Here is a 13,226-nt window from a genome sequence, read left to right as displayed (position 1 = left end):
AGACAAGAGGAAAAGGAGGTCAGTGGGGAGGGCGGCAGGTGAACCGAGCCGGGCCAGGTCAGGGGGTTACCTGTCTCCACTGGCTGCAGCTCAGGGCGGCTGCTGGCGCCTGCCGGATCAAACTCAGGATAAACTGCTTGGTGCAGTCCAGAACCCGGGTGGGTTCCACCTACAGAACCGGATCACAGTTAGAGTTGGTTCTGATGGTTCTGTGTCCGGAGAGAACCTCGTTCACCTGGTGCGCCGAGGCGGGAGCCTCTCCGTCCAGAAAGAGCCGCAGCGCTGCCAGGTACCATAGGGTGGCGCTGTGGAGGAACCCAGGGCAACGCAGCGCCCTCTGGTGGAAGGCGGCGCTTTGCTGCTGCAGCAAACTGAGAACATGGAGGAGAAAAACACTGAGAAAAGCAAAGACACCCTTACAATCAGTTTGCATGTCGAAACGTTTCAAAGTTAAATTTTTTACGCCGATTCAGGAGGAAGGAAAGGAGATAAAGAGCCCGGTTCCCCAGCAGAACCGAACCGCAGCAGGAAGCTGGTCGGTTTACCTGCAGACCGCCCAGGGCATCAACCGGCTGCAATTATCAGAGACCGTCAGGGTGACTGGGTCCGGTTCCAGGTCCGGTTCTGGAGAACAGCAATAGCACAGATCTTTAGGCTACAGAACATCCAGAACCAGAGATCCGGAGCAGCCAGGGTAAACGGTACCGTTGGACCTGAAGAGCAGCAGCCAATCAGCTGAGTTCACCACAACCGCCAGAAGTTCTGAGCAGAACCATATGGACCTTCCAGAACTTTCCTCCTGCAGAGAGAAACCAACGATCCAGAATGATTCAGTAGACCAGACCGTTGGTTCTGTTGGACCGGACCCACCTGAGGATCCAGAAGTTCTGACAGGAAGTCCATCACGAAAAGAAAGAGTAGAGAAGCCAGAACCTGGAGGGGAAAGAGAAGCTTCAGAACCGACCCAATTACAACAAACTGATCAGAACCTGGAAGGGAAAGGAGAACTGACCCGATCAGAACCTGGTTCGACTCTCACCTGCTGGTTCTCAGTCTCTCTCAGTCTGTTCAGAACCTCTCTGAAGTTCTGCTGGTGTTCCATCCCGCCTCTGAAGGCGCCATGCAGACTGGCGGCTTGGACCAGAACCGGACCTGGAGGGATCTGGACCAGAACCGGACCTGCTCGCAGACTGCAAGACAACAGAATACTGCTGAGCCCGGTCCGTTTAGACCAGTCTTTCTCAAACTGTGGACCGCGGGCGCCCCTAGTGGTCAACAAGGTACTGCATGTAAACGACCGTTAATTTGCCGTGACGTCAGCTGAAAGTGCGACGCTACAGCTAGCTTACCGACGACTGCAGTGAAAAACAATAATGGATAAGTGGCTTAAGACCGGCTGACTCAAAAGAAAAGCTGAAGATATGCTGGGAAGAAAACAAGTCCAGGAGTATTTCTGATCGGAAGAAGCCGAGTTACACCTGCTGAGAGTTTTGATGTGTCGTTCATGAGCGATTCGATTCTTTTGAACGGCTCTATTCCTCAAGTCTGTTAGCGAGAACTGTTCTTTATTTTTCTTATGACCTTGCTATTATTACATTCATTATTTTATTTAATTAAAATAGTTAACATTAATTAAAAACAATAGATAAATAAGTGGGTGTATATTTTTATGTTTAATGGTGCAGAAGAGGATTTTTGTTTCTGCCAAAGCAAATCAAGTCTATCTTTCTTTAATTCTGCTTCTAAATTACAAAAAGGCCTAAATGTTATGCATACAGCACTTGGTAGTATAGAACTTCTTTTTTACTTTCCATATGTTTGACAAAATTTGAAAGCTTAGAAACCACACGTTTCACAATAAAAATAACTCAGAACGTCCTGAGGAGAATTATTCATGACAATAAATGAGTTACTGTCCTGAACAAACATTTCAGATCGTATAAATTAGATGTTATTGTGGTTAATTTAGGGTTAGGCGTTTGTTAAACGGGTTAAGTGATCCTCTGCCTGAAAAAGTCTGAGAAGTTCTGGTCAGATTGTTCAGAAAACGTTCCTGCATGGTTCTGGTATCTGTGGTCTTGGCAGGTCGGGGGGGAACCGGGTTCTGGGTCGTGTTGGGTTCTACCTGCAGGCCCAGAGCCGGCAGGCTGAGAGGAGCTGCAGCTGCTCTGGAAAAGGTTCTGCTTCCTGGAGGCGGGTCCAGAGTGAAACCAGAACCGGAGAAAGCTGCTGCCACCAACGCTAGAGAGGGAGAAAAAAAGACATTGATTTTTAACAATTCATTTATTTTTCAATAAGTGACATAGTATCACAGCCTGTGTAACAGAAAATAGAAAAGAAATCAAAGAAACATAATAAAATAATAAATTACATTCACATCCGTCCAAAAACTAGCTCTTCTACCACACTACAAATTACTTCTCCATAACTCCAGATGTGACAAAATGAATCCAAGTCTGAGACTGATCTATAAAAATTTAATTCAATAGCCTAAGACTTCACCATGTTAATAAAGAAACCACATCAATATTCAACTCTTCGTCTTTCTGCTTATGTACACAGTCATCTTAGCCTGTCCTAACAAAAATTAATCAACTGACATTTATTCTTTCCCTGACGTGTAAATTTAAAACCACAAATAAATAGGCCGTTGCTGCATGTCTTTCCCCATCTCTCATTACCAACTTTCCTGTCAATTAACTATCAAATAAAGGCCACTAGAGCCTTTAAAAGAAAAACAATGCAACCATTTCTCTCTGTTCCCAGGATGGATTAATAACAGAAACAAGAGTTTTACAGCTACAATACCATGAAGGGTTCTCCACTGTAAATCTGCATGTTTTATACAAAGATTTCCATTCAGAGTTCTCCATACTGTGTCACTGCGTCCATTCAGTTTGTTTTGATTGAGAGTTTTTGCAATCAGTCTATAGATCATTTTTCCAGAAGCTCCTTCTAAGGAGATTCCTTTACTGTCCACCGAATCGAGTAAAGAACCAGAGCAGTTCTTAATCCCAGGAAACAGTCTGATGAATGGAAACGGGTCCAGGTGATTTGGTAACACAGTACCTTCATAATAATTGGTCAAAAGGGAACATTCATATTCACTTAACTTGTGTTTCCAGTAGATCAAAAGCTGACCAACAACTCTAACAGATTTTATTCCCAAACAAGCAGCGAGTTCCACAGGATCATCCAGTTGAGGTCCAGTCATCATTACCACCCTCCCAAAGCAATAGATATTTGCAGTGTGGATAAGTTTGGATAAGGTTTTTCTGCCCCAAACAGGACAATCCAGCAAACTCCCGAACAGAACCGGTTCTTGGAGCAGCCAGTGCAGAGACTCAGCCTGCTGCTGCCTCTCCTTCCTCAGCAAAGTCCACACAGAGAAAACACTCTTATAAAAACCTGTGAGAAGAGAAGAGTTCAGTTTGCTGGAGTCCATCAGAAAGAGAGGCAGATCCAGACCCATGCCACCAAATCTCCAAAGAATGCAGCACGATATTCTCCTCCACACCAGGTCTGTGGGTCCTGTGAGCAGTCTCTGAATGAACTGAAAACGAAAAGCAGCACCTCTGCTGGCCAGATGGACCCGGCCCTGTCCACCTTCCTCTCTCGGCAGAAAGATAATACTTTGAGGAATCCAATGAAGTTTTATTTGCATAGCACATTTCAGCAGCAAGGCATTTGAAAGTGCTTCACATAATTAAAATAACAGCATGTGACAATGAATAAACAGTGAGAAAGAGAAAGACATTTTGAAAAAGATTAAAAAAGATAAAAACATTAAAACCCTTTTAGGACTTCAGTTAAATGTTGTTTAACTGGGGCTCTAACCCTCTGGGACTTTAGTCAAAAACACCGTTTGACAAGGACTCCAACCTCTAGGTTTTTAGTTGAAACGCCGTCAACTGGGACTCTAAACCCCGTAGGACTTTAGTTAAACGTCATTTAGCAAGGATTGTCACACCCCTAGATATAGATTCATTGAACTGGGACGTTTTCCGGGGGGCTTTACATAGACAGTGTGAAAGAGAAATAAAAAGAAGTTAATAACTAGATGAAAAGAGAAACTGGAGGATCAACACACATCAACCGATGCCACATGGCGGAAGAAACTAAATTAATAACAAGAACTTGTCCTCTATATGACATTTTAGGTAAAACCCACTTCCATTTCAAAAGTCGACCTTTAACATTATCCAATACATTTTCCCAGTATTTTTGCACAAAAGTTTCATTACCTAAAAAGACGCCTAAATACTTGAACCCACCTTTTCTCCACACTAGGTCTCTAGGCAGACTGAGTTGATCCCCCAACCAACTCCCAACAGCGATAGCCTCACTCTTTCTCCAGTTTATTTTAGCAGAAGAAAAGCAGCCAAAAAGAAGAACAGTGTTGACTAAAACATCAATATCTTCCTGCTCGTTTACAAAAACTATTAGATCATCAGCATAAGCTGACAACTTTAAAGAGACACCCAGGAAGAGAAACACCACACAAATCTTTCCTCAGCTTATGAAGCAAAGGTTCGAATGCCAAGGAATAAAGCATCCCTGACAAAGAACAGCCATGCCTCACTCCTCTTAAAACATTGAATGGAGCACTTAAGCCTCCATTTATTTTAAGTACACTCGCAATGCCACGATACAAAACCTGGATCATAGCTATGAAACCAGGACTGAAACCAAAAGCAGTCAAAGTTTGCCACAAATATTGGTGTTCAACCCGGTCAAAAGCTTTTTCTTGGTCTATAGAAATCAGACCAATATCTAAGCCCAATGAGCTGGAGATTTCCAAAACATCTCTGATTAAAGTGACATTATCAGCCTGCCAGGCACACAGTACGTCTGGTCCCTGTGAATGACTGAAGACATCACTTCTCTAAGTCTGGTAGCCAGGACTTTGGAAAAGATCTTGTAATCCGTGCAGAGCAAAGAGACTGGTCGCCAGTTCCTTAGATCCTGTAGATCTCCTTTCTTTGGAAGCAGAGTAACGACTGCCTGCCTGCAGCACAGAGGCAGCCGACCTCTCTGCAGGCCATCTGTGATCACCTCCAACAAGTCCTCTCTGATCACAGACCAGAAGGACTTGTGGAAATCAACAGGAAGACCATCCATGCCAGGGGCTCTACCACTCTTTAGGCTCATCAAGGCAGTGTGAAAACTGTAGAAACCATCGCTCACATCCGGATTCTCCAAATGTTCACTCTTAAAAAGATCTTTGTAGAAACTGACAGCAAACTTCCTGATCTCAGAGGAACCTGAGATAGTAGAACCACAGTCAGTCTTCAGGGAGTGAACAATCTTCCTTTGCCCATTCTTTTTTTCTAGTCCAAAGAAAAAGTGAGACGGGGCATCCATCTCCGATACACTTAGGAAGCGTGATCTGACCAAGGCCCCTTTGGCTGCTGTGCCCAACAGGTTGGCCAGAACGGCGTTTTTATCTTTGAGGGAAGTTAAAAACCCTTGGTTTCCTGTAGACACCGCCAAACCCTGCAGCTCTACTATCTGAGACTCCAAGTCCCTCATAGATCTGGTTTTGTCTCTAGTGACATTGCGAGTGAACTGTTGACACAACTGCTTAGCTTGACATTTACCATAATCCTACCACTGTTGGACACAAGAAAAATCTGATTTAGATTGTTTATGACTGACCCAGAAATATTCAAAAGCTTTTCTGAAAGCTGTATCATTCAAAAGAGCTGTATTAAAATGCCAATAGACACTCTGTATACGGAGATTTTTAATAAACACAGAGCAACAAACCAGACAGTGATCAGAAAAACCAACAAGAATTATTTGACAATTTTTAAATATATTCAAATGATGTTTAAAAGCATATATACGATCCAGTCTTGCCAAGGATAAAAGATTATCTTTAGAATGAGTCCATGTATACTGTCTCTGATTCCTGTTGAAATCTCTCCACACATCTGAAAGGTCAGAGGTCGCAGGCTGCTGCCTGAGCCTCCGAGAGGATTCAGCATGAGGTTCTAGGTGGTTCCTATCAAGTAACGGATTTTCAGTGCAATTAAAATCTCCACACAAAAACAAATAATCATCACTGCAGTCATTTACAATGTCACCTAAAGTATTCAGTAAAACCATTCTATCAACCCCTTTAGTTGGTGCATACACATTAAGAAAAACTATATTCACATTTTCATATTTGGCTTTAACTTTTAATAAGTGACCTTCAATTATTTCCTCTGCTTCACAAGAAACAGGCAAAAAATTCCTAGAAAACCCAATCCCAACACTGCCACTGCAACTGGACTTGTGGCTAAAAACCCCTAACCCTCCACATTCCTTCTTCCAATCACTCTCATTATCAGCAGTGCTGTGTGTCTCCTGAATTAACATTATATCAATGTTCTTTAGCTCCACAAGTCTTAAAAACTCAGCCCTGTTCACTTCATCTCTGGCACTGTTTAAATTTAAAGTGCCTATTTTAAAATCACTTATTGAAAAGAAGAAACAAAAGAAAAGACACAAAGACATGTAAAATATTTCTCTAAATGTCCTCCTCTTCATCAGCAGTGAGTGTTTGGGCTCTGACTTTCAAAATCAGTTTCTTTAAGCGAGAATGATCTGTTAACACATCATCAACAAAATGTCCAGTTTTCTTTGTTAAAACCTGAGAGGATTCAACAAACAATTTTAAATCTGGAAAATATTCTTCTACTTTAATCATCCTGAGTCCTTTAGTTTTTTGCAAAAACTTCTTAATTTCTGAGAGCTTTAGTGCTGCTGTTGGCAGGTTCAGAACTTTTCCTTTTCTGAGACAGTTTCAACAAATTGTCATCAAGCATGCCGTCATCCTCACAAAAGCTTTCACAAAAAACTCCATCAGTTCTTTTTTACCCTGAATCTGCATCGAAACTACTAACAGATTGATCATGTTTCATCTCACCATCAGTGGTATCAACTTCATTAAAGCGATCACAAGTTATAAAGGATCGCACCTCAGCCTGTTCCTCTGCAGTTACAACAGAAGGATCACCAGGAACCCCGGCTCCAGTAGCATCAAGACCCACACCGACTACCGTGAAACCCACCAGCGGCCCGCTTTGGCGGAACTGCCACCATCACCACATTCACCAACTGTATATTCTTGATCTTTTCTGGGCACGATCGAATTATATGACCTTCTGCACCACAACCAAAACATTTCATATTCTCAGAAGTGGCAAAAACCATATAATTAAACCCATTAACTTTGAAATTAAAGGACAGGTTGAGCTCATTAGCTGTATGCCAGGGGCATGGTATAGGGGGGATAAAGTGATGACAATTCTAAGGGCCCCTGACCAACAGGGGGCCCTCCACAATTTATTTATTTATTGTTCATAGAAATAAAACTAAAAAAATTGGGGCCCTGTCAATTCCAAAATTAATCATATTGTATTTTAGAAGATTATTTTTAGCAGTAAAAATTTAATGTTCCCACTCCCAGACCAAAAGACACACATCCATATTTGCCCCGACCCCCCTGCATGAAATGGTTCGTTCCTGCTTGGAGCTTCACCGTGACGCTGTTAGCAGCGGTCAGTGGAAGACACGAACGACTGTGGCAGTTACCATGCTGCTAAGAAAAGTTAGAAAACCTGGTTTTCAAAAAATAAAAAAGTAGAGGGTGAGAGAGAGAAAAAGGTCAAGAGTGTCAATTTATAGCTGTTTTTCTCCGAGAGGTGGGTAGACTGTATGAGATTATCAACCATTTAGCATAGTTAGCTTAGCTACAGACTACTGATTACCTCCATTTCACTAGCATTTAATGAATTAAGGAAAAAAAATAGCAACATATTCATATATTTAACTGGTACCTGTACCTTTTACCACTTAGCAACAGATGAGTCAGTCAGCAGCAGCTCTAACCCACATCCCTCCTGACCTGCCCTCTCCTGGGTGAAATTAAAGCTGCAGTATGTCACTTTTATAAAAAATATTTTTTTCCACATATTTGTTAAAACTGTCATTATGTTGTGACATTATGGTATGAGAGGTAATCTGTGAAAAATCTATTTCCTCTGCCTTCTCCCAGTGCTCTCTAGAAACAACCAGTCAGTACCAGGAGAGGTTTAGTGCTGTCAATCACAATCTCATGTGGTGCTGCTCATCCACCCTGCCCCTTCCTCTGTGCTATTCTGTAGCTAGCATAGCCTGTTGTAAATGCTTAATCTAGTTAGCACAGCTACCAGTGATGGCAGATAAACGATTTTCCTGTAACAATAAGTTGTTTCTCCACTATTAGCACATTTAGCAGTGAGTGAATGAGGGTGATTGACAGCGCCAAAACCCTCCTCCTGGTTCTGATTGGTTGTTTTGGTCAGAACGGTGCATTACTTAAATAATGTACTAGTTATCAGTATTGGACCAAAGAAAGCAAGGCAGATGCAAGCCTTTGAAATTGTGACGCTTTTGATGGGTCAGATAGACTCAAGAAATTGTAACAGCAGCTGCATAAGGGGGGGCCCAATTTAATTTTTTGTCCAGGGGCCCAAGATTTCTGGCAGCGCCCCTGGCTGTATCCATAAGGATCATAAAAACCTGCTTTCTGTGACACACGACATGTTTAAGAAGCACAGATTTACAACCTAAAGAAACCATCTTTATGGGTGAAACTAGCTGTCCATAGCGTGACAACTCCTTAACAAGGGGATCGTTTTTAATAAACGGGGTGCATTTGAGATGATGATCTTTTTAGCTGGACTAACCAACAGGAGAACCGCTGTGAAAGTGTCATGAATGACGACGCCCCTTTCAACCAGGTCATTCACTTTGGATGTACTATCAAGAAAGATCACAATCGCTCTATTCATACGGGAAGCAGATTTCACACTATCACCACCTACCGCTCCTCCAACAGCTAAAGCTGCCTCTTCTACTGAACAATTCACTTTTGGTATGAGTTTGACAGCATGACGGCATGTCAACTTTTCAAACTCTGCACTGCCCTCCACAACGGGCACGATGCCAACCGCCAAACCAAACCGGTAGCAAAAAGCTACCGGACCAGTCTGGAACAACCAAACCAACTTAAAGATCAAGTAACTGTATGAAGAAAAAAGGGTTCGAAACACCTTGCAGAAAAAGGTAGAAAGACTCAAAAGTCCAGTCAAGCTGACTCCCGTCTCCATGTCCATTCACTCAGAGAGAGAGAGAGAGAGGAAGAGAGGAAGAGATTGATTTTAATTTTTAAAAACTAATTTATTCACTCAGTAGTGATCCATAGGAACAATGAGCACAACTTCAAATTAACACGTCCATAAATGAAAGCTCAGAATTATTCAAAGTAAATAAAACAGCTTCATAATCCCAAATATTCTGAGAAATATTTAGTTTGTCCATTTTTAGATAATATTTATATTCTAACATCACTCTTGCTCTAACCATACTGTTAAAGACCTTTTCTCAATCAGTATTCTGTTCATTATTAATTTTAAAATTTCTACTCAAATAAATTGCAAGCTTTGCCTGACCAAGAAAAAAAAATTAACAACCATCCAATTTTCTTCTGTCTTTTGTCACATCAAAAACCAAAAATAAAAGACTGTTCTGTGAAACTTTCTCCAAATGATTTCCAAATATCTCTTAGTAATGTAAGTAAATATATTATTCTAAAACATTGTACAAAACAATAAAATAGTTTCTCTTAATAAATAAAAAGGGCATTTATCTGAAACAGCAGGGTTAATAACAGAAACAAAAGCATCGACATGCATAACTTGATCAATCACTTTTCTCAATCTGCATGCCAGAACCTTTGAGAAGATCCTGTAGTCATACACAATAGACTGACAGGTCTCCAATTCCTTAATTCATACAGATCATCCTTCTTAATGAGCACAGCCCTGCGGCAGCTAAGGGGTAACATCCCTCTTGCCACACTGTTATTGAGGATCCATCAGATCTTCAGCCACAGACCAACACGGTTTATAAAACTCCACAGGCAAGCTGTCTATTCCTGGAGCTTTGTCATTTTCCATGCTCAGCAACGCCTCCTGCAGTTCTTCCAACATTAGAGCATGCTCCAAAATTACATTGTCTTGGTCTGACACCTTTGACAAGTCAGTGAGAAACTCTTCTGTAATCACAGAGTCTTCTCTGAACTCACTGGCACATAACGTTGAAAAAAGTCCACAGCTCTTTTCCACAGTTCAGAACGAACGCAATGAATGAGACGATTTTGTCCATTTTTCTTCTCCAAACTGAAGAATTTTGAGGGAGCACCCATTTCAGAAAACGTGAACGTACCAGAGCTCCCAGCGCTCTGAGCCCAACAGATCAGCCAAAGCAGCTTTTTTTCTTTTGAGTGCCTGAAAATGGCCTCGATTTCCTGTGGACTCGCAAAAAACTCTGAATCAGGAAATTCTCTATCAGAACCAGATCTGAATCACTTTCTTTTCCACTCTACTTTTAACTGAGTCTTTTTAGGTTTTACCCTTTTAGTCTTTAGATTTTCTTTTAGTGTTTGGTACTTTAAAAACATTTTCATCATCCCTGATCAGATTCTCTCCACTATGAACCGTAAAACATCCATTTCTTCTTGTAACCCTTCTTGTGTAGTCGTTGGACTCTCTTTACTCTCTTCAGCAGAAGTAATGGCATCCTCAATGTCACGTTCTGAAACATTCGACTGCTTTTGCTCTCCTGTTGAAACTCCCTCCCCACTGGCCGCCACCGGTTCTCCGTTCCCAGCTGCGCCCGCTGTAGCTCCATTCACAGGACCCGCTGATGTCCCTGGCTCTGGGTTTTCATTAACCTGAACTGTCTCTTCTTGAACCTTTTCAGGGTAATTACGAACCGAATGGCCCTCCTGGTTACATCCAAAACACCTCATAGTTTCCACTGTTGGAAAAATAGTGTAATCAAAGCCATCAACTTTAAATTTCATCACTATGCTCAGTTCCTCAATATAATTTGCTGATTTGCATCCCGACGGAGCGTTTTCTGACCACGATGTGACAATTCCTTCAGCAACACATCGTCGCTGATGAAAGGTGGCAAATTAGACAGGATGATCTTTTTAGCAGGGTTCATTAAAGGGAAAACAGAAGTTAGCGTATTTCTCAAAACAATTTCCCTCTCAACTACGCTGTTCACCTAATCAATCGAGTCCAAAAACATAACCACTGCATTATTCATCCTGGACGCCGCCTTCACACTTTCACACCCAACAAGTTCCCCAACAGCCAAACCACACTCCTCAACCGCAAAATCCACGCCAACTGGTATTTTAATACCATGTCGACGTGAAAGGCTCCTAAAGCCTGCAGCACCGTAACTTTTCCCGAATGTATTGAATGTATTGGATGTATTGAAACACCAGTGAAAACAGATTGTGGTAAAGTGCAAAACAAGTGAATCACCACTGTAAAAGGTGAAGTTCAAACATTTAGAAAACCTCACACTCGTTCTCCTCCCACTCCACACATGCAGCAGACGCTCACATGCACACTCAAGAGAGAGAGAGAGGGAGAGGGAGAGAGAGGAAGAGAAAGACAGAAGGGGAGAGAGAGGGAGAGAAAAGAGACCCGACCTGGTCAGGAGGAATTACTACAAAGCAAAGCGTACCACTGCAGAGACGAGGAGGAGAGGACAGGAGGCGCTCATCAGGGACCAGACCCGGTCCACTTCTGCTGCTGGACGTCCACACCGTCCCGCAGCAAAGAGCAGGCCCTGCAGAGACGGAGCAGGTTCTGGTTCTGGTTCCTGCAGGACCTTCAGGCTTGGAGCGGTGACTCACCTTCAAGAGATGAACTGTCACCGCGCAGGGCAGCACGCCGGCTGGAGGACACGCCTTCCTCTGAGGAAGTTGGAGATGGAAGCTGAAGCAGTGGCGGCTAACTATTAGCTAACCTGCAACTAGCCTACAGCTTACCTGCAGCTAACTCTCAGCTAGCTTGTAGCTAAATGGCTGCTAGCTTGCAGCTTACCTGGAGCTGTGTGATGTGCTGCAGCAGCTGGCTACAGTCTACAATGCTCCGCCCTGCTTCAGCCTTTATTTTGAAGAACATCACAGGTGGCAGCACCAGGAGCACCCTGACACACAAACACACCCAGCATTGAGTCACAGACCAGTATCACCTGTCTGCAGGTGTCACCTGGGCAGAGCAGCACCTGTTCCAGGCCTCTATGGTTCTCTGTAGGCTGAGCCTGGAGGAGACGCTGCCAGAGGAGGCGGGGCATCTCTCAGACACGACCTGGAGCAGGAAGTCCCCCAGACCCATTCGGTGACCCCAGAGGTCACCTACCTCTGCCTCGTAGACCAGCTCCTGAAGGTGAAACCAGCAGAACCATCAAAACCAGCAGAACCAGGAAGTAACTGGTGGTGAATGTTTCTTTATAAGGTGAAAATCCTGCATGTCAGCGTTTTGTGAAAGATTAACGGTTTTGTAATTTTGCTGATGTGAGTTGATTTGGAGTTTTTGTACCGTTATTCGTTGACCGGAGCTGTTTTCTGACATATCTTCAGTGATAACAGAAACATGCATGCATAGAAGAAGGAACCTGCTATGTGAAAATGTGTAATCTTTGTTTTCTGGAGCTCCGTTCTGTAGAAGCTCTATCAGTAAACTCTCCTTTGCTGCAAACAATGAATTCAGTTTGTCTCTTCAGCGTTTAGGGTTAGGGTTAGGGTTAACCCTGTGGGAACCGACTGCAGCGCTTCGTCTTCAGAGACGTAGATATTTACCATGTAGACAGACACACTGGATAGAAATATTTTTCAGGCCAGAAACTTTGTTAAATCAACATTTTTTCAGGTTTTCACAGTTGAAGCTCCTCTGAGCAGCCTGGCGTTCTCCTGTGAGCATCGTTAGCCGAGTTGCTCACCTGTAATCTGGACAGCAGATCCGGCAAACAGGTTCCAGTTCCAGACGATCCTGGAGAAAAGTCCAGGTTTTCCAGGTTCATCTCCCTACTAACATCAAATAAATTAATGGCAACTAGAACAATCAAATTACTGAAGAAACATTATAAAATATGCACATCTTTCATTTTTGTTCATTTTGAGCATTGCAACTTGAACCTTAAGCAAACGTCTCATGAAACCAACAAGCTGCCGATATTCACTAGAATGTAGAAATTTTATCTGATGTTTCAGACTCAAACTGGAAGCTTCAGGAACTCCAATAATTCATTGCTGCTTTGTTTGAATCCCAGAATGACGTCCAGATGTTTCATCTCTAAGTTTATCTTTATTCATCTAGATCAGTGGT

General features: G+C 42.7%; 1 protein-coding gene across 4 annotated transcripts in view; it reads right to left on the bottom strand.

Moving 5' to 3' along the window:
• fanca (FA complementation group A) overlaps positions 1–13,226 on the bottom strand; it is a 36,973-nt gene that overhangs the window by 1,367 nt on the left and 22,380 nt on the right. For 3 of the 4 annotated variants that reach the window (XM_088006066.1, XM_088006063.1, XM_088006064.1), the window contains 12 exons: positions 12,841–12,928; positions 12,127–12,281; positions 11,943–12,048; positions 11,753–11,812; positions 11,581–11,685; positions 2,126–2,241; positions 1,040–1,190; positions 871–933; positions 706–799; positions 546–624; positions 236–371; positions 71–169 (listed from right to left, as the gene is read on the bottom strand). In XM_088006066.1, the coding sequence (XP_087862192.1) occupies positions 71–169; positions 236–371; positions 546–624; positions 706–799; positions 871–933; positions 1,040–1,190; positions 2,126–2,241; positions 11,581–11,685; positions 11,753–11,812; positions 11,943–12,048; positions 12,127–12,281; positions 12,841–12,928 (1,252 nt within the window). The remainder of the gene's footprint in view (positions 1–70; positions 170–235; positions 372–545; positions 625–705; positions 800–870; positions 934–1,039; positions 1,191–2,125; positions 2,242–11,580; positions 11,686–11,752; positions 11,813–11,942; positions 12,049–12,126; positions 12,282–12,840; positions 12,929–13,226) is intronic. The other variant, XM_088006065.1, reaches the window with a different exon arrangement.

This window comes from Poecilia mexicana, unplaced genomic scaffold (assembly GCF_051168715.1).
Source record: "Poecilia mexicana isolate PSO_F unplaced genomic scaffold, ASM5116871v1 scaffold_6, whole genome shotgun sequence".
Taxonomy (NCBI): Eukaryota; Metazoa; Chordata; class Actinopteri; order Cyprinodontiformes; family Poeciliidae; genus Poecilia; species Poecilia mexicana.
This window is presented reverse-complemented; position numbering and strand designations above follow the sequence as displayed.